Source organism: Leucoraja erinacea, chromosome 13 (assembly GCF_028641065.1).
Source record: "Leucoraja erinacea ecotype New England chromosome 13, Leri_hhj_1, whole genome shotgun sequence".
NCBI classification, from domain to species: Eukaryota; Metazoa; Chordata; class Chondrichthyes; order Rajiformes; family Rajidae; genus Leucoraja; species Leucoraja erinaceus.
The window spans coordinates 10377941-10405011 of NC_073389.1; the positions used below are offsets into that span (position 1 = coordinate 10377941).

The 27071-nt window shown below is 43.5% G+C and overlaps 1 protein-coding gene across 11 annotated transcripts in view; it reads left to right on the top strand.

The window, feature by feature from the left end:
- cnksr2a (connector enhancer of kinase suppressor of Ras 2a) overlaps positions 1–27071 on the top strand; it is a 496167-nt gene that overhangs the window by 332731 nt on the left and 136365 nt on the right. For 6 of the 11 annotated variants that reach the window (XM_055644411.1, XM_055644413.1, XM_055644412.1 and 3 more), the window contains 4 exons: positions 420–631; positions 3923–4012; positions 13897–13950; positions 23473–23702. In XM_055644411.1, the coding sequence (XP_055500386.1) occupies positions 420–631; positions 3923–4012; positions 13897–13950; positions 23473–23702 (586 nt within the window). The remainder of the gene's footprint in view (positions 1–419; positions 632–3922; positions 4013–13896; positions 13951–23472; positions 23703–27071) is intronic. The other 5 variants (XM_055644414.1, XM_055644415.1, XM_055644416.1 and 2 more) reach the window with 1 other exon arrangement.

Genomic DNA, 27071 nt, shown 5'->3' on the forward strand with positions numbered 1-27071 from the left:
CCCACCCACTTAGACCTTCCATGACCTTACCTAATGCCTTCCATGACAAAGTTGACTGATCCTGGTGTTGTCTTTTCCTGAATAGTTTGAGATGGCCATGGTTACAGTGCTGTGCGAAAAATCTGCAGCTGTATTATTTGTGTTGTATAGAGTGATCTGTACACTGTAATGTATAATTAATACAATGTCCACAGACCACAGTCTTCTCACAAATGGCAGGCGTGTAGATTAACCATTCTATATAGAAATGCAGTAAAAATATTACGTTTAAATCTGAGAGCTCAAGAGTATTGGCACCACGTTTCTTTTGATAATATAAATATTTCTTTCTTACAAACGTGTCATTGGTTTGACTTCTGTTTGCTTAATTTGAAAGATGAACAGAAGTGTTGAATTGTATCTTTTTTTCAACATAAAAGGGATGAAAAAGGCAACCTTCCCATAGAAGAGCCCAGCAGACATATTTTAGGCAAACCGGTGCATAAGGGATCAGAATCTCCCAATTCCTTCTTGGATCAAGAATATCGAAAACGTTTCACCATGATTGAGGGGGACGCAATGATTCTCAGCTACGATTACGACACAACCCGATCAAGTATTCCCGGCAGAAGAGAAAATACCCTGACATATGGTAATTTTAGCTTCTATTTAATTTGTGTTTTTAATATTCTTTAAAAAAATATATAAATAGGATTTGAAAATGTAACCAAGTTAATTTTCTCAAATGCTACCAATTCAGGAACCAGAAATTAATTTTAAAATTTCTATCAATCATAACCCACATCAGGTCCCAGTGAACGGTTGTAAACTTCCAAAAAAAAATTGTAAGGTTTGTAGAAGTGGCTATTCCTTATCACTGGTAGACCATCATTGGATTTTTTTTTTAGTGCTTCGAGAACAGGGGCTCAGGTTTGAAAACCTGCCCCTGCATCATCTTTAGAGTGCTGCGACATGCCTTGCATTTAATGTGTCAAGTGTTTCATTTCAAATATTCAACTTTTCAAATATTGCTGATTTTTCTTTGGTGTTTATAGCTAACGATTCCACTTCCCTTGATTACACCTGCTCCCACTTGGGCGACCTAATCTGCGAGTTCTGGCGAGTTTGCCCTCGACTCGTACTCGCAGCATGGCCGACACGAGGTCGTAGGAGGTCTTCGTGAAGGGCCTGTCCCCCGAGCATGCGACCTGCATGCGGCCAGCGCGACCAAACCGGAAGCGGGGGCCGTGCGGAGGTCGAGTGAGTGGCGTGAAGTTCGAGCAAAGTCCGCGGGAAGTTTGCGCGTGACGTACGGTGTCAAGATGCTGCATACGGCGTCAAGATGCTGCGCATGCCCGTCGAGGCGGTGCATACGGCGTCGAGGTGGCTGCGGGCCGGCAGGACGTTGCTGCGCGGAATTTTTGAACACGGTCAGTTTTACAGAGCCCCGCGCGATGTCGGGACCAGCCCCGCACAACTCCATACGGCTCCGGCGATCGAAGTGGGACCGGCCACGCGAGGTCGTACGGCTCAAGCGACCACGTTAGGTCGCGCTTGCCGCATGGAGTCGCACGCTCGTGGGACAGGCCTTTTACTCTCCTTCAAGCTCGAGAGTAGGCCCCATGTACTCGAGGCCTCAACTAGGTCGTGGCGTATTTTTCAACGTTGAAAAATGCCTGCGAGTAAAAAAAGGTCACCATTGAAAAATTCTTTACTTTTTTTACTCGTAGGTTTGTTCGTAGTAGGTCGGCATGTTAGTCGTAGGCAATCGTGGGTAGTCGAAGGTAGTCTTCATCATAGTCGAAGGGAGGTCGAAGGAGATCGAAGGAGGTCGTCTTCACTCTCCACTATTCAGTGTCCAATTTTCCCGAAGTTAGACGTAGCTAGTCGAAGGAGGTCTTCAACATGACATTTTTTTCAAACTCTCCTAAACTCTCTAAACTCGCCAATTAGGTCGCCCAAGTGGGGCAGCCCCTTTACACCCATCAGCTTTTGTCTTCAATATCTGTCCCATTACCTCCACCTTTCATCTTGCCTGTTACTGGATTGTTTCACCTTTGCAACACTGGAATGATCAGTTGTCGACACAGGGTTGTGCTGAACTCATCAACATTGTGATGGTTAACAGATACAGAGAAAATATGCTGCCTGTCCCACTGAGTTACTCCAGCATTATGTATCTTTCTTCAGTGTAAACCAGCATCTACAGTTCCTTCTAACACCATGAAATAAATTTTTTTGCAAATAATAGGTGAAAGGAATAATTACTTATCGTGTCGTGGTGCAGATAAATCTGATAATTTGATTTGCAGAAAATTATAATTTCCCTGAAGATTTGTACAGGTTAAAACCAAATGCTGGATGGTGGATGAAAGCTTACTTTCAACCAAGCTCGGTAATGTTGAAACATTTAAAGAAATAAATTGCTCTATTTATAATAAAGATCAAGAAGTAGAGAATGGGAGTTTGGAAGAGAATTTGACCTGTTATAATAAAGCACTGCAATATGTGCACTTAATGTTCGTTTTAGTTATCCCCCCCCAGTCTTGACATTTGGCGACAATATTTCAAAATAATGTGGTTGAATAGAAGCCTCACAATGTCAACCCGCATTGGCAGTCGATGAGAGCGTGGGGGAACCGCTGTGAGGGAACGGGGTGGGGGGTGGAGAACAATGGGCATGGGGACCCGGCATGGGGGAACCGCTGTGGGGGAGAACAAAGGAGGAGCTGGCGTACTTTGTGACTTTGTCAGCGCTGTTGGTGGCCGGTATTTGTGTACGTTGCATGCAAAGAGTTTGGCTGTGCCTTGTCACATGTTACATTAAAGTATTCCATTCCATTTCATTTCAAGATGACAAAGCAACATCTCTGAATATTAAGTGGTGAAAAGAAGTAAACAATAATTACATACACTGAAAAGCAACACATGATTGCAGAATACAAACGGGAAGCTCAGGAAGCACTCAACAGATCGGTCAGCCTCTGCAAGGAGGGAAACGGGCTTCATGTTTCAGCCTGGTGATCCTTCATAACAAAATATTGTTAAAAGGCACAGAAAAAAAAAACAAAGGCGAAAGAGAAAAATAGAGGGTCGATGAAATGTGGGAGGTAGAAGTAGTGTGATTTTGGAAGCCAAAATGAATGATAACAGAACATTTATGGAAATGAAAAGCAGGTCTAGAGCAGACTAACAGTGCACGCATAATTATCATCTGACATGCGTTTTGACAGCTATAAAGTGTGTGGTCAGAAAGTGAGAAGTTATCCCTCAATCTTCATTGGAATGGTATGGAATGGGAATAGGAATACTTTATTGTCACGTGTGGCAAGGCACGGTGAAATTCTTTGCCTGTATACACAATGTATACAAATAGTGGCCACCTATGGCGCTGACAAAGATACAAAACATGCGGCTCCCCCTATTGTCCGGATCCCCATTGTCCATTGTTCTTCTCTCCCCCCCCCCCCCCCCCCCCCCCCCCCCCCCCCCCCCCCCCCCCCCCCCCAGTCCCCCTCACGCTGGGTCTCAAGAATTAAGATAGCTGGAAGCCACCTGAATTTGCAATTGAACTTAGCAACGTTTGATTATCAGTTCTCTCTATCCTGGCCACGCCAACCCTCAACCACTTTTATAGCTTTGCTTAATGCCATGTAGTTTTATACCTGTTGTCATTTGATTTAACCTACCTTCCATCCAACCACAGATCTGACTATTTTTTATTTATTTCTTTCCCAACATTACCTTAAAATTTACTATATTCTAACTTTTTACCCGTTGTGATGGTAATGAATTTTCACAAAATGTCCATTCAGTTTCTCTCTCTTTTGAGGGAGCCTAACCGACTGAGTATTTCCAAGGTTTTCAGCTTTTAGTTCTGATTTCCCGCAACTGCACTGTTTGGCTATTGTAAGATTTGAGCACTTTGTTTTATTGTTCCTAGGCAAACTAAGGCCTATTTCCATGCCGGTCGAATACAGCTGGGTAGGAGAACACGAAGATTCTAACAGACCCAAAAGGGATGGGCGTAGAGGTGAGTGAATTATTTTGTAGAAATATTCAAGAAACTAATTTTAAGTGAAAGTTGACACTTCCAAATATATGCTCTCACTTAGTGGTGGACTTTTGATTTGATGTACCACTACTGTGCCACTGCCAATGGGCAGATTGGAAATGAGAGCCAAGTTGGGAAATTTAAGTGGCATGACCTGTCTCTCTCAGGTCACTGTTATACGCACTGCATGTGAGTCCAGGTAATTGTGAAATCAATTGAGATCATGAAAGTTCTACATAGTAAATGGGGATGCAACGGTGAAAGCAACAGGTGTCCTAAATTTTCTAAGGCGCAACTTTCATCATTGTTAAACTTCTGTCACGGAGAAGCTGTACTTCACCCTCGTTAGACCTCATTTGGACTACGCAATTGCAGCATGGGACCCATATACAAATAAAAACATTTCTTCCATCAAACGTGTCCAAAGACAGGCAGCTCGATTTGTTACTAACACCTATGAGAGAGAAGCGAGTGTTACCAAACTTCTGAATTCTCTGGGGTGGAACCCTCTCCAAGACAGACGTGAAGCTCACGATTTGACCTGTTTTTACAAAATGTTAAATGGTCAGCTCGACATAGATTACAAGACCTACACCAAACCCAAACCAATTAGGAGCAGACGAGGGCATTCGACCCAATTTGTGATTCCAGCTACCAAGACAGATGTGTACAGCAATTCGTTCTTCTCCCGCACAATTAAAGCATGGAGTAATCTCCACCCTACTATAGTTACCCAACCAGATGCAACTAAATTTAAAGTAGCTCTTTCTGCCCAATAACCCTTTCTGGCTTAAGTCCTCCCTCCACCACGTCCAGTTTAAATTCCATTTGGAATATTTTGGAGGACCAAGAACCAAGATGAGTTGTTTCAATCAATGGGCAATTGGAAAATCAATCAAACGAGCCCGGAGGAAAAGCAATGCAGTGAGGAGAAGAATTTGACCTCCAGTCCGGGGGAGATGATGGTGATTGTTTCAATCTTTGTTTTCAAAAAGCAGTTGGATATGTCCTTGGAAGCAAAACAAATTACAGGCTTGTAGGTAGAGGGCCTGGGAGTGAGACTAACTTGATTACATTTGCATAGCCCTTGCATGCACTCGATGGACTGAATGGTTCCTTTCTATACTCCTACCTGGCTGTGCTTCTATAATTGAAGGCGGCTAAATTGCTCGCTGCATTTAGAGTCCAAACCACTTGGCCATATGTTTGTTCCATGTCTGTCAATACAATGAAAATGAATATGGTGGCTTTGGAGAAGGTGCAGAAGGCATAGCCTAGATTAGCGAGTATTAGCTATAGGAGAGGTTGGACAAACTTAGATTATTTTTCTCTACAACGTCAGAGGTTGAGCAGACATTCTGATCAAATTATTGGAGGCATAGATGGGATAGATTGTCAGTGTCTTTTTCCCAGGGTGGAAATATCAAATTCCGAAGGGATATGCAGTGAATAGCTTCACAGTGAAAGATACGTATTGCGTACAGTTTTGGTCTCCAAATCTGAGGAAGGACATTATTGCCATAGAGGGAGTGCAGAGAAGGTTCACCAGACTGATTCCTGAGATGTCAGGACTGTCTTATGAAGAAAGACTGGATAGACTTGGTTTATACTCTCTAGAATTTAGGAGATTGAGAGGGGATCTTATAGGAACTTACAAAATTCTTAAGGGGTTGGACAGGCTAGATGCAGGAAGATTGCTCCCGATGTTGGGGAAGTCCAGGACAAGGGGTCACAGCTTAAGGATAAGGGGGGAAATCCTTTAAAACCGAGATGAGAAGAACTCTTTTCACACAGAGAGTGGTGAATCTCTGGAACTCTCTGCCATAGAGGGTAGTCAAGGCCAGTTCATTGGCTATATTTAAGAGGGAGTTAGATGTGGCCCTTGTGGCTAAGGGGATCAGAGGGTATGGAGAGAAGGCAGGTACGGGATACTGAGTTGGATGATCAGCCATGATCATATTGAATGGCGGTGCAGGCTCGAAGGGCCGAATGGCCTACTCCTGCACCTAATTTCTATGTTTCTATGATACAACATTTAAAGGATATTTACAAGGCAAGTTCTTTTACACAGGGCGGGACATGCTTACCAGTAAGAGTGTTTTAGAGGATGTGGTCATGATAGCAACGTTCGTGTTCTTCCCAGTTTCGACAAAGAGTCTTTGACGTGAAACGTTAAGGTTTCTCCTCCCAACAGATGGGGCCTGACTTGTTGAGTATTTCCAGAATGTTCTGTTTTATTGAAGCAAATAGGCTATTTGTCTATTTAGAGCTAACTCAGCGAGAATATTAACCAGTAGATCATCAGTGGTATTAATTCTACCCTTTGCAACTTCTAACACATTACAATGCCAAATTGGACATTTGATATGGACCCAGACACATATTTATCAAAAGCCATTGACTGATGGAAACAGTTGTAGTTCCAAAACAAGATATTTTGTTGGGCTTGTGCATCTTAACCACTTTAACATTGACTCTGGAGGTCTTGATGGAAGCAGTGCAACTGAACACAAGTTACATTCTGTATCAATAACTTTGAAAAAAGATGAAAAGCATTCGACCATAATCATTACTCTCCCATTCATTGTTCAACGGTTGCTGCAATCTTTATCGACCCAAAATACCACATATTCCTGTTCTCCAGAGATACTGCCTAATCTGCTGAGTTACTCTGGCTTTTTCTGTCAATGCTCCAAGTGTATAGCATTATATGTGTTAGCAGAGGCAGCTCATTGTTGAGCTGGGGAATCTGCTTTTCATTTTCCCATTCAATTTACTGTTGATAAAAAAAATAGTTTTCATTTCGTACAAAATCACTCTGGGAGTATATGTTTCTGTTATTTCTTATTACTGTCGAGTGAGAGTTAATTTCTTTTTTTTTTTGCGCATTAGTGGAAAGTGGTGACATCTGCATCTATTGTTGATTGGATTCTTCTCTATTCATACCATGGAGCATTACATAACTGCCTAAGACGCATCAAGGAAGCATATCTATTTATGAAAATCATAAAACTCTAGATGCTGTAAATCTAAAGCTGGAACAGAAAGCACACGAAGCACGTGCTAGTCAGGCATCATCCATGCAAAGAGAAGTATCGTTAACTTTTCAGGCGAAAGACCCTTCATCGGAACTCGTTATGGCAACCACCTCTAAACCAAATGTGTAGGAAGGAACATGTATGAAAAAGGGTCTGGACCCAAAATATCACCCATTCCTTCTCTCCAGAGATACTACCTGAATTACTCCAGCATTTTGTGTCTATATCTAAACTGAAATATGTTAGCCAAGTTACATAGTTTCATAAGGTAATTGTGCAACTACCAACTTTAAGATAACAGTTATACTTGCACACCTAATATAGGCTATTCACAAATTAGTGTACATAGGTGAGCACATACCCAAAGAGATTAACACATGTACAGCAATAACTTGCATAGTAAATTAACAGATATCAGTCAAAAACTTGTTACAATTGAAAATGTACATATTAAGTATTCAAATGCAGTTTTTTAAATCTCTGAGATCTTCCCGGCCATTTTTCTGTGTCCAATACCTTCCCCACATCTGCACTGGGGGCTAATAATAATAATAATAATAATAATAATAATAATAATAATAATCTTATTTATATAGCACATTTTTAGTCAACTTGCATTGATCCCAAAGTGCTTCACATAATTACATTACATTTACACACAGGAAAAGGTGGGTGAAGTGTCTTGCCCCAAGGACACAACAACAGTATGCACTCCAAGCGGGATTCGAACTGGCTACCTCCGGTCGGTCGCCAGCCGAACACTTAGCCCATTGCGCCATCTGATGATACAGATGGTCATTTATCTTTCCATATCCTCGTGACATCTCGTTTAACTGTACCCCAACTTCACTCTGACTTCCTCTTTTGTCTACGGGGCTCACTGCTTCCTCACAATCTGCCCGCAACTCATATCATTGCCAGGTTCATATTCCCAGACATCCTGCCAGGCACATTTACTCCTTTGGACTCTTTCAGGAAAAAAAAAGATATTTGATGTGGCCCTCCCACTGGGATGGTGACATTTATCATTCCTCATGGATTTATACTCTTTTTATTGCATTGTCTTGTTCCAGTGTTACTCCTCGTCGCTGCCTCCCATTTGAAGCTTGGCCTCTGATCTCCCTCTGCACTATTTTAGAGATCTTTCTCATTGGTCTCAATCTTCTCCAGAGAGTTTTGAAACAGGCTCCACCCTGCCAGTATGACTTCACACTGAGCACACACCACACCACACCACATTTCAACCTCTGACTCCTTGAACTGGTCTGCTGCTTGTCTGAGCCGTTGATGCTGTGGCCATTATACAAAGTATCCTTCTTGCAACTTGTCTAATTTCATTTGTATATGGTTGACTCTTTGAACAAGTTCCATGATCATCAATAACATGACGGAAGGTAAACATCATTATGTTTTAAGACATATACACTGAGCTATGTTTTAAGCAGATACATTATTTAAATGCTGATTATTAATGTGATTACTCTATTTCACCGTGCTTTATGACTGTTAATAATTCCACTGTGGACCCCAGTTTCCATTGGACTTTCAGATCTTGCTTGTGTTTAATTCAGGCTGGCTGATCTAACCAAACTCTGTGTGGATTTTCACATTGCTCCTGTTTTGTTAAACTAGGCAGATTCCACATGAATTTCTTTGCAAACTCTGTCTCCAAAATCTCTGCTAAATAGCATCATTTGTCAGGTATCCCAACCTGGTCGTCTTTGCATGGACTCGATTCAAGTCCTTTGTCCCTGCGAATTGTTTTATTTCTTTCTTTGAGTCTTTGGACCTATTTCCTTCATCATGATTCCCAATGAGCATTGGGAACTAAATATCCCCACACTTTAAACTGAGCTCCATTATCGACCGGTTCAGTGGAATCATCAGTTCCTAGTGTTTTCCACATCTTTCTCAAGTGCTTGTGCAGTGCTCACTCCTGCTTGTTTTTCAAGATCTGCAGAAGCTTCCACCTGCTTTGCTTTCCTTTGCAGAATTTCTCATTGTCCATATTATGTAACTATATTCAATCTCCCCCTTTCCATGAGTAGTTTTGTTAGTTACAATTTACAGTTACAGTTTTGTTTATTGTTATGTGTACTGAGGTACAGTAAAAAGCTTTTGTTGCGGACTATCCAGTCAGCTGAAAGACAATACGTGATTACAATCGAGCCATTTACAGTATGTAGTGACATGATAAGGGAATAACATTTAGTACAAGGTAAAGCCGGCAAAGTCCAGTCAAGGATAGTCTGGGGGACATCAAAGAGGCAGATAGTAGTTCAGCACTGCTCTCTGGTTGTGGTAGGATGATTCAGTTGCCTGATAACAGCTGGGAAGAAAGGTACCCGGACGTGGTGTTGAAGGACGAGAAGCCGAAGCAAAGAAGTGGAAGCCAAATAACCAAACAGAAACATTGCCGAAACGCCAAATAACCGAAAGCGTACAAAGCCGAAACGCCAACTAACCGAAAGGGTTGGATGCCTAAAAGCAAACTCACCGAAAGGCCTCTCTGCCAAAACGCCTACTCATTAAAAGGCTGCGTCGCCTACAAGCCAACTCACCAAATGGCCGATCTGCCGAAAAGTCAAATAACGGGCATGACGTTGCCGGGGTGCGGGACTTGTCAGCGATTGGTCGAATCCCCCGCATCCATCACATCACGGGAGGGTGGGGGTCATTTTCCCACACAAGCCATAGGTGGCTGAGCACTCTGAATCCGAGCACCAAGTTGTATGCGGCTGAAGGAGCGCATCCCTCGGGACAGCCCCCACTCACCCACGGCCACGGCCATGGTCGCCCTCCACCTCGTCTTCCACGTGCGGCTGCACTGTGACGGATTGTGTGTCGACTGCGCCGGGTGGAGCAGAGGTGAAAGATCAGCACCTACCAATAATGAAGGCACTATGAAACCAGCTGCAGCATGCCCTTCCCACAGGGCGGGGTCGGCATTACAACTCAAAAAAGAGTTACTGGTTTAAAAACAAAAATGTTACATGTATAAATAGTTCTTACATTCAGGAACCTGGTTAAATAAGTGGGGGGATGGATAGCGGGTGAGGCGATGGCACTCCTTCGGCTGCTTACAACTTGGTGCTCGAGTTCAGAGTGCCCAGACACCTATGTCTTGTTAGGCACTCCATCGGCCAGTGATGTGATGGACGCGGGGATCTGGACCAACCGCTCACAAGTCCCGCCCCCTCCACCCCCGGCAACGTAATGTCCGTTATTTGACTTTTCAGCAGAGCGGCCATTTGGCGAGGTGGCTTGTAGGCAACGCAGCCTTTCGGTGAGTTGGCATTTCAGCAGAGCGGCCTTTCGGTAAGTTTGCTTTTATGGGTCCCACCCTTTCGGTTAGTTGGCGTTTCAGCTTTGTTTCCATTTGGTTATTTGGCTTCCACTTCGGCTTCTCGTCCTTCGACGCCACGTCCGCACACGGGGAAGAAACTGTCCCTGAATCTGGAGGTGTGCGTTTTCACACTTCTGTACCTTTTGCCTAATGGGAGAGGGGAGAAGAGGGAGTGGCCAAGGTGTGACTCGCCCTTGATTATATTGCTGGCCTTGCCGAAGCAGCGTGAGGTATAAATGGAGTCAATGGAAGGGAGGTTGGTTTGTGTGATGGTCTGGGCAACGTCGACAACTTGCTGTAATTTCTTGCAGATTTGCTGCGATTTATTGCGGTATTTTTGTGGTGTTACATTTGAACCCGGCAGGTACCTCTCCCTCGTTCTCCAGTGCCCACCTTTATCTGAATGCCTTCCCTTACCACCACTTCATTGCATCATCAGGGATGGGGCATATCATTCTAAGAGAAAAAGAGACCTATCTGCTTGCCCCTGGACTTTATCTGACACACTGTCCCTGCAACTTGAAAAGAATATACTTGAAAGTGCTCTCATCCTTTCCCTGCCCAGTGGTGTTGGTTTCTGGGTGTTGTTCACCATGATTTATAACAGATCACTTTCCCTGTCATCTTGAGTAACAGAACACTTCATCTCCACTAGCATTCCCAGCCCTTCCCCTGAGTATGTATACAGTAAGGCATTGTTCCTGGTCACTGGAACTTGGCTAACGCTGTGCCTGTCTTAGCCCACTGCTCACTGAATAGCTACAGTATCAATATGCATCACAAGCACAACACCTTCATGGTAGTTTTAAATATACTCTAATCTCCTGCTCGGTCACCAACTGTGGTGTAAATACCATTTAACAAGCTTCCATCCATGACTTTGTTCACCTAGTCAAAACACACGCCCGATTTGTTTCCCTGCCTACAAGACCGTGCACGGCCCTGGGCTCTCAGTGTTTACAATATTCTACCTGCTTTCGCAAAATTGTATGAAATGTTTTGTTGTTCTGCACTGTTGTTCATCTCCTATGAATGCACATACCAAAGCAGCATGATCACCTTGCATCAATAGCAATTGCAGTTATGCAGTCTGGTCCACCTGCTTTTTTGCTTCCCTGCCCAAACCACCTATTATGCACACAATGACGCCATTACTGCCGTTCAGTATTGCACAATCCTCTCATGTTTGAGATGAACAAAACTCTTTCATATTATTCAGTGAAAGTCTCATTGCAAAGGCATCATACTTTTCAAAAGTAAGGTCTAGAGCATTATGGTATTTGACCTCATCAACCAGGCTGCACAATAATCTGTTTTAGTTTAGGGATACAGCGCAGAAAAACGCCCTTTGTCCCGCCAAGGCCGCGCCGACCAGCGATCTCCACACACTAACACCATCCTACACCCACAAGGGGCAATTTACAATTTTACCAAGCCAATTGGTCTACAAACTTGTACGTCTTTGGAGCGTGGGAAGAAACCAGAGCTCCCAGAGAAAACCAACACAGGTCACAGGGAGAACGAGTACAAAATCTGTACAGACAGCACCCGTGATCAGGATCGAACCCGGGTCTCTGGTGCTGTAAGGCAGCAACTCTACCACTGCACCACCATGCCGCCATCCCTCAATTTTTAGTCCAGGAATGCTCCAAAATTAAAATTTGTTCTTAAATCACTCACATTTGCAGTGCGTGTCTGATTATGTATACCAAATCTGTGACATTGTAGTTTTTCCGCTGGTGCTGGGTTGAAGAGTTTCTTCAATTGTTCAACTTTCTCATCAAACAAACTGTTGCTGTGGGAGTAAGAAAGCTGGAAGAGAGGAGGGCCAGGTCTAAGCTATGCAAGTGATAGGTGAACACAGGGGGACTTTTGATAGGCACATATTTGGACAAAGGCCAGAGATGAAACGATAGAAAGTGTGAGATGCGGATAGAAGAGTTACAAATTGTGAAACCAGAGAAAGGTATGTAGGTGGAAGCAGAAGGGGAGGGGCAAAATGGGTGTGTGGCCAGGTGGAGCACAGGGAGAGGGGGAGAAGGGTGGGGGGAAGCATGTGAATGGGAAGGGAAGTCAAAATGGTTGGCAACTGGGACATCCATCTAGGCCCTGGCAGACCGAACGCAGTTGTTTGCTGCAGCGGATGGCGAGTCTACGCTAAGTCTCACCGATGTAAAGAGAGGCCTACATCAGGAACACCAGATGTAGTAAATGAAGTTGGAGGAGGTGCATGTGGATCTCTTTCTCACCTGGAAGGACTTCTGGGCTCCCTGGATGGATACGAGGGAGGAGGTATAGGGACATGTGTTACATCTCTTGTAGTTGATGGGGAAAGTGCCTGGGGAGAGGATGGTTTGGATGGGAATAGGTGAATTGACCACAGAGTTGCGGAGGGAGCCGTCTCTGTGGAAAGTGAAAACGGGTGTAGAAGATGTGACTGGTGTTGAGATTACATTGGAGGTGGCAGAAATGTCAAAGAATGATGCATTGGATTTGGAGGCTAACAAGATAACAGATGAGGACCAGGGGAACTCTATCTTTGTTTCATCTGGGGGTAGCTTGAGCAAGAGCAGAACTACAGGACGCAGAGGAGTCGTGGGTGAGTGATCCATCTACGACACAGTGGGGAAACCACGTTTGAGACCACATGCAGTGGAGACGGAGAAATTGAGAGGAGGGTATAGCGTCTTTGCTAGAAGCAGGGCGGGAGGAGATCTAGTCCAGAGATCTGGGAATCAGTGGGTTTGTAGTAGATGTGGGACGATAGTCTATTCCCTGTGATATAGACAGATCAAGAAGGAGGAGAGAGGTGTCAGGGATAGTCCAAGTGAATTTGAGGGTAGCAAGGAAGTTAATGGTGAAATTAATGAAATGAACGTGTTCTACACGGATTCAGGAGATAGCCACAATGCTATAGTCAAGTTGAGGGAAATTGCCAATGTCCATTTGGAACTAGGACTGTTTGACGTAATCAACACAAAGGAACAAAAACATACGATGCCCATGGCTACAACTTTAACTGTTGGAGTGATTTCCGTGTTGCCCTGCATCCTGGAGCTGGCTTTCACACAGGGCCCAGTCATCTCTGAAGATAGACACAAAATGCTGGAGTAACTCAACGGGACAGACAGCATCACCCAACGTCACCCGTTCCTTCTCTCCAGAGATACTGCCTGTCCTGCTGACTTACTCCAGTATTTTGTGTCTATCCCCATCAACCCTTTCCAGTAATGCAGTTTGGTTGACTGTAATACAACTATCCCTATTTTCTTACAATTCCTGGAGATTCCCTTTACAAAAACCACTGGCATTTTTTTACATATGGATCACTGTATTTTGCTGTTTTTGAATTTTCACCTGTTGCGTACAATGTCATTGACTTTGTGAATTACTAATTAGTTATGCTCTGCCATGTTTCTGTGTACTGTTTCTGCCATCATGTCTTGGGCCTCATTTTCATGTGCTAATTCTTCTTTCAGTACTGAAGGATTCACAGACTCACAAGTCTCAATCTAGCAATACCTACTCTCATAGTAAGTATCCCTTCTTTGTTGCCTTTGTGGTGGATTCTAGTACTGGTCCCGGGAAGTATTACATAAAAACATAGAATCATAGAAAAATAGGTGCAGGTGTAAGCCATTCGGCCCTTCAAGCCAGCACCGTCTTTCAAAATGATAATTGCTGATCAAATTCAGTACCCCGTTCCTGCTTTTTCCGTATATCCCTTGATTCCTTTACCACTAAGAGAGTCTCTCTTTTGAAAACATCCAGTGAATTGGCCACCACTGTCTTCTGTGATAGAGAATTCCACAGATTCACGACTCTCTGTGTGAAGGAAGTTTTTCCTCATCTCAGTCCAAAATGGCCTACCCCTTATTCTTAAACTGTGACCCCTGGTTCTGGACTCCCCCAACATCGGGAACATTTTTCCTGCATCTAGCCTGTCCAATTCTTTAAGAATTTTATATGTTTCTATAAGATTCCCTCTCGTCCTTCTAAATTCCAGTGAGCACAAGCCCAGTCGATCCATTCTTTCATCACATCACTGATTTAGACTGGGAGTCTCAAAGAAACACCTCTATTTGTGGTGGCAGCCAAGTCTTAACTGAACTGAAGCCTGATACAACAACGCTGCAACTGTTACCCATTTGGCATAGACTCAAAAGCTGATATATATGAGCTGGAGGCCAGTGCAAATATACCCCAGACTTCTGCCAACTTTATTTTCAACAACAAATCAAAAGCAAAGTCCTGTGGTCACCACTGATACAGTTTGTTATATTCCGGACGGCAAAATGAATAACAACTTAAACGCTGGTTGCCTGGATCACGAGAGAGAGGTTTATTACCCAACATTCCCTGCTTATATTGAACACCAACTCATTAACATATACATGAATATGTATGAATACATTACACTGCTTTCCTTTTAAGTACTCAGTTACAATTTTGTTGTTGTGATACTTGATTTAAACCAGTATTTATGACATTGTAAATGATAAACATAATATATTTATTTTACAAATCTTCACATTTTCGTTTTACTTATACAGTGATTTACTTAATTTACAAACCTAATCTGACTACTGGTTTACGGATCCTGCCTGATCGTCTAACGGTAACAGGTGTAACAGTTTTAGGTGTTGACTTAACTATGGGCTTGTTTGGCTCTGTTTTAGTACCCTGACTTTGACCAGAGGAATCTGTTTCTTTGTCTGTACTAACTGAACTTTGTGTTTCAATCACAGTGGTTTCTTCCAACTCACTCTCAGATAAAAACTCAGGGATTAGGATTTCATGCTCAGTTTTTGGTTCATCTTTGGCTGGAATCATTTGATCAACATGAACACTTTAGATTCTATCTCCAACATCAACTAAGTATCTTTTTGGTCCGCACACTTCCACTATTTTCACAACATCCCATTTGTCTCGACTGGACTTGTTGGGAGGCCTGAGAACACAAACCTGCTCATCTGGCTTGAAGTTCCCCTCCTTTTTGTTGGAGTAAAAATGGCGTTTTTGATTTAACTCTTTTTGCTCAACTCTCAAGGCCAAATTGGGTTGAACTAGACAGGCATATTCTTAGCCTTCTCTTCATCAACTGTTCTGCATGTGAGTAACCTGTTGTTGTGTGTTGTGTGGTTCTGTACTTAAGCAAGCAACTAGCCAAATGATGTTTCATGCTTCACCCTGCAAAACCTGTTTCTTGAGAGCATCTTTGACAACTCTAACAGACCTTTCCGCCACCCCGTTGGAGACTGGATGGTATGGGGGAACAAGTGTGTTTTACACCATTCCACTGCATGAACTCTTTGAACCATTCTGAACTAAACTGAGGACCGTTATCAGAAACAAGTTTTCCATTACGTTCCAACCTGTCGAGTTATTCCTCCACTTGTTGCTTTAGTGCATATGGTACAGGTCTTGGTCAACAATACCCTGGTCTCACATCTTGCTTAAGTCGAATGTGTGCAGAGTATCCTGTTAATCCCGTGTAACTGTCGGCAAAAAATTTCTGCATGTTTGCTTATGACGTTTTCAAGATGTGATTTGGACAAATCGACGCTGAAAATGTTCTTCCAGTCTAACTCTATTCTACTCAGCCAATCCTTTCCAAAGAGGGTTGGTTTATTTCTGTAGCTGGCCACTATGATGGGCAGTGTTACTGGCTGACCATTATGCTGGGCTTTACAGTTCATTTGTCCACATATCTCCAAAACTTCGCCCGATTAGGTTCTCAACTTGACCTTACTCTCAAACAATGGTGTCTGTGGGAACTTTGTTTCGTACAGGTCTTTGCTCATGACCGAACAATCTGCTGCCGTGTCAATACACATATCGATTAACTGTTCATTAATCAATAGTTTAGTTCAAAAGTTGTTGCCTTGGCTTGTTGTAGGCTTATCGATGTTGGTTGCATAAATGGTGTACAACCCAAGTTCATTCCCATCTGGGTTCATTGTGAACTACTTTCTGGTGTTCTCGCTTGATTCCTGCAGGTTGTTGATTTACTGTTTCAAGCTTGGCCCGACGTGCTGAGGCGATATGGCCTTTCCTCTGACAGTTATAGCACTTGGCCATTTTGAACTGACAAAATTAGGATGAGTGATTACCACTGCAACAATAACAATTGGCTGAACTCGGCTCCCGCTATACTTTGGTTTTGGTTTAGTGCCTCTTGGTTTGGCCATCGGCACTGCCTTGTGACTGTAAACGGCCACTGCAGTCTGTGGTGGACGAAACTCGCGAGCATTCTTTAATGCCATCTCCATTGTGGTAGCAATCTTGCATTCTTTCTCGAATTCGGTAGGCGGCGCGACTCTGGTCAGCAGCGGCCTCTGCAGCCCGTCCGCGTTTTTATTATTTTCTGTCTATGTTTCTATGTAGTTTTTGTTATTTTATGTTGGGGTGTGTGTGTGGGGGGGTGGGGTGGAAGGGAGGGGGAAACTTTTTAATCTCTCCTTGCACAGGAGACCCGACCTTTTCTTGTCGGGTCTCCGGTGTCGTTGGGGCTGCAATGAGGAGCGGCCTCCAACAGAAGAAGCCGGGGACTCTGGTGCCGACGACTCACCGTCACCATCGTGGAGCTGGCCGAGTCGGAGCGGGTGGAGCGGTGGTGGAGCGCTGCTGCTGCTGCTGCTGCGGCCCGACCTCCGGAGATTAGGAGGCTGCTATTGCGGGTCTGCGGACGGCGGCACCGGGAGCCCGCGGATCCCTGGAGGGAGACCGCCTTTCAGGGCTCCTGCAACGGCGACTTCTCCCGCCCGAGTTGCGGGGTCGAAGAGCTCCTTGAGCGGGGCCTAACATCACCGCCCCGCGCGGCTTGGAATGGCCGCGGGACTCTGCGAGCGCACGCCGGGGGCTCTAACACCAAGACCCGGTGTGCGACCTCGCACCACCCGGCGTGGCTTTAATGGCCGCGGGACAATCGCCATCGCCAGCCGGGGGCTTTGACTTTGACTCTGACATCGGGGGGGGGGGGAGAGTGCAGTGGAGAGATAAGTTTTTTTTGGCCTTCCATCACAGCAATGTGATGGATGTTTATGTAAAATTGTAAATTATGTTGTGTCTGGGGTCTATTTGTTTGTAATGTATGGCTGCAGAAACGGCATTTCGTTTGGACATCAAGGGGTCCAAATGACAATTAAATTGACTATTGACTATTGACTATTGAATGTAAGATCTGAATTTGTTCATCCACTAGACCACAAACAAATCTGTCGCGTAGTGCGTGTCCGAGAAAGATTCCAAAGTTGCAGTGCAAAGTTACGTTTTTCAAGACAACTCATTGATTGTCTCATTCTGCTTCTGGTTTCTAGTGCCAAATGTTTAGCTTTCTAGCAATTTCCAGAGGCTTTGGGCTGAAGTCCTCCTCCATCTTCTTCATAATGTCATTGAATGGCATTTTTTTTATTTGCCTTTATGGGTGCAAGGAGATTCACGAGTGTGCCGAACACTTCAAGGCTGATCTCCGTGAGCAGAATTGCTTTCATGCGTTCACAAACGGCCTTATTTGTTTCAATCACTATCTCTACTTCTCCACTAATCTCCATTATGTTGTTTGCCGTGAAAAACATGTTTGCTCTCTCCATTCGGAGCTGAACGGCTCTCTACTCTTGTCAAAAGTGCCAAGGTTACCGATGTAGCCCGTGGATGCTGCCATCATGTCAATAGACAATAGGTGCAGGAGTAGGCCATTCGGCCCTTCGAGCCAGCACCGTCATTCAATGTGATCATGGCTGATCATCCCCAATCAGTACCCCGTTGCTGCCATTTCCCCATATATAACCAAATAACAATTACAGCACGGAAACAGGCCATCTCGACCCTTCTAGTCCGTGCTGAACACGTATTCTCCCCTAGTCCCATATACCTGCGCTCAGACCATAACCCTCCATTCCTTTCCCGTCCATATAACTATCCAATTTATTTTTAAATGATAAAAACAAACCTGCCTCCACCACCTTCACTGGAAGCTCATTCCACACAGCCACCACTCTCTGAGTAAAGAAGTTCCCCCTCATGTTACCCCTAAACGTCTGTCCCTTAATTCTCAAGTCATGTCCCCTTGTTTGAATCTTCCCTACTCTCAGTGGGAAAAGCTTATCCACGTCAACTCTGTCTATCCCTCTCATCATTTTAAAGACCTCTACCAAGTCCCCCCTTAACCTTCTGCGCTCCAAATAATAAAGCCCTAACTATCCCCTGACTGCGCTATCTTTAAGAGCCTTATCCAGCTCTCTCTTGAAAGCATCCAGAGGACCTGCCTCCACCACCCTCTGAGGCAGAGAATTCCACATACTCACAACTCTCTGTGAGAAAACGTGTTTCCTCGTGTCCGTTCTAAATGGTTTACCCCTTATTCTTAAACTGTGGCCCCTGGTTCTGGACTCCCCCAACATCGGGAACATGTTTCCTGCCTCTAGCTTAACAATCTTATATGTTTCAATAAAATTCCCTCTCATCCTTCTAAACTCCAGAGTGTACAAGCCCAGCTGCTTCATTCTCTCAGCATATGACAGTCCCGCCATCCCTGGAATTAACCTGGTGACCCTACGCTGGGCTCCCTCAATAGCAAGAATGTCCTTCCTCAAATTAGGGGACCAAAACTGCACACAATACTCCGGGTGTGGTCTCACTAGGACTCTGTACAACTGCAGAAGGGCCTCTTTGCTCCTATACTCAACTCCTCAATGCCATTCGCTTTCTTCACTGCCTGCTGTAACTGCATGCTTACTTTCATAGACTGATGTACAAGGACCCCCAGATCCCGCTGTACTTCCCCTTTTCCCAACTTGATGCCATTTAGATAGTAATCTGCCTTCCCGTTTTTGTACCAAAGTGGATAACCTCACATTTATCCACTTTAAACTTCATCTGCCATGCATCCGCCCACTCCCCCAACCTGTCCGAGTCACCCTGCATTCTCATAGCAGCCTCCTCACAGTTCACACTGCCACCCAACTTTGTGTCATCTGCAAATTTGCTAATGTTACTTTGAATCCCTTCATCCAAATCATTGATGTATATTGTAAATAGCTGCGGTCCCATCACCGAGCCTTGTGGCACCCCACTAGTCACTGCCTGCCATTCTGAAAGGGACCTGTTAATCCCCACTCTCTGTTTCCTGTCTGCCAACCAATTTTCTATCCATGTCAGCACACCACCCCCAATACCATTTGCCCTAATTTTGCCCACTAATCTCCTATGTGGGACCTTATCAAATGTTTTCTGTAAGTCCAGGTACACTACATCCACTGGCTCTCCCTTGTCCATTTTCCTAGTTACATCTTCAAAAAATTCCAGAAGAGTAGTCAAGCATGATTTTCCCTTCATAAATCCATGCTGACTCGGACCGATCCTGTAACTGCTATCCAAATGTGCAGCTATTTCATCTTTTATAATTGACTCCAGCATCTTCCCCACCACCGATGCCAGGCTAACTAGTCTATAATTCCCTGTTTTCTCTCTCCCGCATTTCTTAAAAAGTGGGATAACATTAGCTACCCTCCAATCCACAGGAACTGATCCTGAGTCTATAGAACATTGGAAAATTACCACCAATGCATCCACGATTTCTAGAGCCATTTCCTTAAGTACCCTGGAATGCAGACCATCAGGCCCTGGGGATTTATCAGCCTTCAGTCCCTTCAGTCTACCCAACACCATTTCCTGCCTAATGTGGATTTCCTTCAGTTTCTCCATCACCCCAGATCCTCTGGCCACTACTATATCAGGAAGATTGTTTGTGTCCTCCTTTGGATGGTTTCTGGATAAGCAAGGGGTGAAGGTTACTGCTGGTAAACAGGAATGCAGAGTTGAGGTTATAATCAGATCAACCTTGTGAACTGATGGAACAGGCTTGTGGGATCAAGCGGCCATCGACTTGAATGTTCATACGTGTAGGAATGTGTAGACTAGTCTGAAGAAGCGTCTCAACCCAAAACATCACCCATTCCTCTCTCCAGAGATGCTGCCTGTCCCGCTGAGTTACTCCAGCATTTTGTGTCTATCTTCGAATGTTCACATTCGAGTTAGTGGCCGCTTGATCCCACAAGCCTGTCCATATGCAATCTCCAACAGCGATTCAAACATTGGATGGTACAGGGGCTTGATGAAAGCTTTCTGCACAAAGACTGCTAACTAACAAAGAGCATCATGGTGGAAACTGCAATCACTTGTTTAATTCTGCTGTGCACAATCTGATGTGCTTCTGGTACATTCAATTCTTCTGTTTTGAATGTCCAGAGAAAAAATTCTGATTTGTTATTGCACCTTATGTTGTAGCCAATTAACAAGATAAAATCCAATAAATTTCAACAAACTAAAAGCTGATCGATTAAATCCTTTAGTTTTTTAGATTTAGTTTAGAGATACAGTGCAGAAACAGACCCAGCGAGTCCGCAATGATCATCGATCCCCGCACACTAACACTATCCTACGCATACTGGGGATAATTTACAAGACAATTATACCAAGCCAATTAACCTACAAACGTGTACGTCTTTGGAGTGTGGGAGGAAACCAAAGATCTCGGAGAAAACTCACGTGTCACAGCATGGCAACAGAGGCGTTTGCCTGACCTTAGCAGCTGGAACAGTCTATTGCTGGGGTGGAAGGGGTCCCCCATAATGTTGCTGGCTCTGGATCTACACCTTCTGATGTATAGTTCCTGCAGGGGGGTGAGTGTAGTTCCCATAGTGCGTTCGGCTGAACTCACTACTCTCTGTAGAGCCTTCTTGTCCTGGGCAGAGCAGGTCCCAAACCAGATTGTGATGTTTCTGGACAAGATGCTTTCCACAGCCACTGAGTAGAAGCACTGGAGGATCCTCAGAGACACTCTGAATTTCCTCAATTGCCTGAGGTGGTAAAGACGCTGCTTTAGGAGTGCTGCAGCGTGTGATGTCCATGTCAGATCCTCTGAGATGTGGACTCCCAGATATTTAAAGCAGCTCACCCTATCCACAGTATCCCCATTTATCTTCAGTTATCTTCAAAGATTAGGTTTTAACTTTACTTATTTTGTCTTGGGCTTCCTCAAGTGGATCAGCTTTCACATATGCTTGCCACTAAACAGAAAGGGGAATTACCGGTTGAGCCATGTCCCGCACCATGCTGACATCTAAACGCTCGGCCCAACGTCAGAGATACAGGGCACTGATGATCCAAGGCATATTTATACATTAGATCTCAAACTTAAAATGGGTCTGGCAAAGATAAGAGTACACAGGCTATAGTCTAAAGAAGGTGCTCGACCTAATACGTCACCCATTCCTTCCCTCCAGAGATGTTGCCTGGAGTCACTCCAGCATTTTGTGTCTATCTTCGATTCAAACCAGCATCCGCAGTTCCTTCCTACACAGGCTACAGCGTGGGAGAGATGATCACTGCAGGGAGATGTTTTCACCCAAAGGGCATTACTTCCTCACCTGTCCTACAGTGAACGTGAATGAAAGAAAGTGAGGAGAGAGAGTGGCTTGTTGGCACCCACTTTATTTTCAGGACTTTCACTATCACTTTCTCAAAGGAGTCAAGGATTGGCAATATATTTTTAGGTGGAGATTGATAGATCCTTGATTAGTAACGGTGTCAGGGGTTATGGGGAGAAAGGAGAATGGGGTTGAGAGGGAAAGATAGATCTGCCATGATTAAATGGTGGAATAGACCTGAGTTGAATGGCCTCATTCTGCTTCTATAACATGAATTTACTCCTCAGGAGTGATGCAAAGATTTCAAAAATGAATATAATGTTTTTTAAATGCAGTAAGGATATCTTCTGGGCCTTGAAAATGTCTATATTTAATTGGTTCGTTTTTCTACTGTTTCTATTAAAACTCGAGTGCAATTCAAGAAGGATAAAAACGTCTGGATATCCTGAAAAGTCGTTCAGACCAGTTCAAAATGCATCAAAATAAAGTTTGGTAAAATTCAGGAGAACAACATTTTTTGTTGTTGTCTTTTTTAAGGTCATAAAGTAATTTGATAGGAGTGGAATTAGGCCATTCGGCCCATCGTCTGTTCTGCCGTTCAGTCATTGCTAGTCTATCTCTCACTCCTCACCCCATTCTCCTGCCTTCTCTCCATAACCCCTGACACCCGTACTAATTAAGGTGAGAAGAGAGTGGAACAAAAAAAACATACAAGGCATGCAAGCATCCCATTAAATATGGAACATTAGAAAATGGACCTGCCACTCGGCTATAAATTGCTTGAAGATAAAGGCTAGTTCATATTTATCTTCCAGCTCATTTTCATTCAGCAATCCTGATTCTAATCTTGTCTGAGTTTGGGAATGGGTTGCGTATGTGCCACTGTGAATGGGACAACCACTCAGCGGTTATATACAGAGGTATAATTTCCCACAGGGTATGATGGTTGGAGCTGAGAACTCGTAACCCATTTTCCCCATTGGCTGACAGCTTTGTTAAATATTATCTGTTTTTTCGCAATCTCCTTAATGTTGGCACTTCCAAACTGCTCCTCGGAAAAAAACCGTCAGTATTGCTCTTCCCTTGCAAAACCCTTCTCCCTCTCAATTACAGTGCTGCTCTCAGCAGCAAGACAACCAGACAAAATCTGGCATTCAGCTTATCCACCTGAGTAAGGCAGGATGCTCAGAGCCTCGTAGCAGTGGGATGAAACGCTATGTAACATGAAGCCTGGTCAAAATTATGATCATTACATCTTCTTCCTCCTACTCTGTGTGTCGGTGATTGCATGGAAACCATTCAGCGACCTTGTAAACATTTAATTAAGTATGCCACTGAGAAGACAATGCAATGCCTTGCATCCACATGCCTTTGTCTGTAAAACAATAGTAACTTTGCAGTTTTTGTTCCTGAAAAAGAGAAAATACAAATTTTGAGGAGGAGCAGAAAATGATTCTGTGTAATTTTAGCACCAAGATAGCTGCTGAAAACATAATGATATTGTACGCTTACTGCAATTAAATGCTTGATATCCAGCACATTTTCATAATGAATTTCTGCTTTTTGAAACAAAATCAATTGCTTGTTACATTGTTGTTTATTGTGTATTATTTCTGTTAAATTTAGAAAGCTCCCTAATGAGGTATATGAGTGATGATAAGATCCCCATCATTCAAGAGGAGTATATAGTTAAAAGAGACACGGGTAAAAGATCCAGGAAGAAGAGTGACAAGCTCGGTAGTCCTAATCATCCCATCAGCCAATATGGCCTGCCAACACCAGTACACCTCGAAGTTATTCGACAGGATTCCCTGAGTACACCTCTGCCAGAAACCAACACCATCACTCTATATCACGTAAGTGAATGATACTTTTAACTTTGTCTCAACCGATCCCCGACACTGAAGTTTGCTTTGAATCACTTAAATATGCTCGTTCCAGAAATAGAACGCAACTGCATCTACTACTGGAAACTGGAAATGTAGGGAGAGGTTGAGTAGGCTGGGATGCTATTTTTTGGAGCACAGGAGAGTGATCTTATAGAAGTGTATAAAATCATGAGAGGATCATCATCGGGTAGATGCACAGAGTCTCTTGCTCAGAATAGGTGAATCGAGAACATAGGTTTAAAGTGAAGGGGAAAAGATATAATAGGAATCTGAGGGATAACTTTTCCACACAAAGGGTGGTGGGTGTATGGAACAAGCTGCCAAAGGAGGTAGTTGAGACTGGGACTATCCCAACATTTACGAAACAATTAGACAGGTACATGGATAGGACAGGTTTGGAGGGATATGGACCAAACGCAGGTAGGTGGGACAATTGTAGCTGGGACATGTTAGCCGGTGTGGGCAAGTTGGGCTGAAGGGCCTGTTTGCATGCTGTATCACTCGATGACTTATGACTGTATTTCTTTATAGACATTTATTGCCAATTTATAAAAGTTACAAGGGCTATCATGTTTAATTAGTGCACACTGACTAAAACAATAGACGTGCCCTCTAGAGTTATAAGTTGAATTTCATATTGCAAAAAAATAACCATGATTGTGCAAGACAATAAACTAGGGAGTGTTTCAGAAACTAATTTGAAATGGCTTTAGTAATTCTATTGCTTCAAATTAATGTTATAAATTATAGTAATATGTGGGTTAAATCTGATATTTTGCTGTGGATCCATGGATAGTGGTGATCTGCAGGGGAGTATAATGTACCTGATTATGGTATTAAACTGAAAGACAAAAGCATTGTATGTTGTTACAGGTTTCCCAATTGAATAATGTCATTGATCAGTTGAGAACAGTCCTGTTCACAGCACATTTTGTTAAGATGAAGATAAATAATCATTTTTTCCTGACAATTGCCAGACTGATTGCAGTGGCCAGAATTATTTCTGGTTATTGCGTGTAAGTTTCTAGCTGAAGTTCTGGCTGTCATTCCCCTCTGCCTACTACAAAACTGTATTTGTTGTATGAGGTGTCTTTATCCATGCTGCAGATCTTAGTTCTCACATCTCCACCAAGGTTTGTCACAGTCTGGCAAACACATTCATCTTTGCCAAAAGTAGATGCAGCTGGCTGTTTGCCATGCTATGTCCTCGTAGCTTTATAACTTCCTTTTTGCAAAAATCTAGTTTACCTTTGAATAGGTATTGCTTCCTCTATGCAATATATCCCTGGAGTTAAATGTTCCACGATCCACAACCCTTGATAAGAAGTGATTACCTACTATCGCCTTCTTGTCTAAGTGACAATATTGATGTGATAAACTGTCCAACAACTAAAGTCAGAGAAAATAGGCTCAAAATGCTGGAGTAACTAACGCTGAGATACTCCAGCACTTCATGTCTATCATCGGTGTAAATCAGCATCTACCGTTCCTTCCTACACAGAGAAAATAGGCTTTCAGCATCCAATCAATTAAAGCACTTTGATTGTTTAAGAGATCTTATTGAGTCTATCCAAAGTCTTTCCTACCCCAGTGAAAAGAAACCCAAGTTTTTGCTTGCCTTTCCATTCTTTGCGTCATCCAAGTGAATGTGGCCAGTGATTACTTAAGGCCTGGATATTCCTATTAAAATAGGCTGCCTTCAACATCAAGTGGCATTGTAACTGTGTGAGTCAAAGTCTACTGTAAACATGCAACATGAAGCAACCAAGCATACACGTATCTGTGTAAGTCATATAGTTGCACACTACAAAAAGCAACCACCAGACTTATTCTCTTAGCATTAATTGAATACACAATGTCCAAGTAGTAGCCCTCCAAATCTGGATCATAATGGACCAAAATAGGAAACAAAGGAGGTTTAGCTCTTGAAATTCATATCATGATGCCTGTCCCGAGAAGGGCTTGTTTGAAGATGGTAGAACCATCCTTTCACAGAGCCATGAATTGACAGATTTCTGGGAACCAGAAATGCTTGAAACTTCTACTGGCATTTGAGATCCACATTCTTCCATCATAGCTATCAAGAGACTGATCTTTGAATGCTTTCCCAGGAGGACTTTCTTTCTGTCCATCACAGTGAGTTCTAACGATGCCAATTTACCTGCCCGCAGATGGGGCAGGAGGTGCCTAATAGGGTGGGGGTGAGAGGGGGTGCAATGGTGCTTTGTGAGGTGGTGCCTCATTCTACAAAGCCCTCAATGGGCTTGCCCCCACCTACATCAAAAGACTGCTTACACACCACACCACCCCCAGGTCCCGCAGATCGGCCGACTTGGGGTTACTGAACATCCCGCGGTCTAGGCATAAGCTCGGGCGACCGCGCCTTTGCGGTTGCAGCTCCTAGACTGGAACAGCATCCCACTTCCCATCAGAACTGCCACTCCATCGACTCCTTTAAATCGAGACTTAAAACTCATCTCTACTCCCAAGACTTTCTTGAATTCTTCTGAGCGAGGGCTATATGTATGTAGTGATGTTTGTATTTAATCTATGAACCATTGCTGTTTGTTATTCTATTCTTATACCAATGTAAAGCACTTCGGCCAATGAGAGTTGTTTTTTAAATGTGCTATGTAAATAAAAGTGACTTGACTTGACTTGACTTGACCATGTGACACATCTTCTGTGTGCGCCAGATACAAGGACTCAAGATTATCAATGCCATTGAGAACAGTTCTTCTGTGCTTTGAGCAGTCAAGCACCAGGGTTACCAGGGATCAGTGGTGATGTTGTATTTCTTAAAGGAGGCTTTGAGTCCTTAAATATTTTCTTCAGTCAGCTTGGTAAACTCTTTTCGTTATGGAGCTCAGCCAAGACTATCTGAAAGTGAGTCCCGTGCCAGGGAAACAATGCTGGGGAGGGTGAGCTCGTGTTGTGAGTGAATCTGTAGAAGGGGACAAAACTGGTCTATAATTGGAGCAGAGAGCAATGTGATTAAATTAAATTCCTTTTCCACGAAGTTGCTCCTTATTTCACCTCCATTTAATTTTTTTTAAATCCAGTAAGAATTCGTTGAACTATTCACAGAGCATTTTGATCGGGCCAGTATATCAACTCTCTAAGTAATAGAAAGGAGATATTTGCAGCCTGAGTTTTTTTGTTTGCTTTCAGCAGACCTGCATTATGTTTTACATGAAGAGAAGACAAGATATGTTTTAATGAGGATGAAATTGTCAGTGTATGATATTGTTGTATCATGAAAATGACAACTTGTAGACATTTTCTGCATGCATGATTTAATGCAAGAAATATTGAATTAACCATATAACCATATAA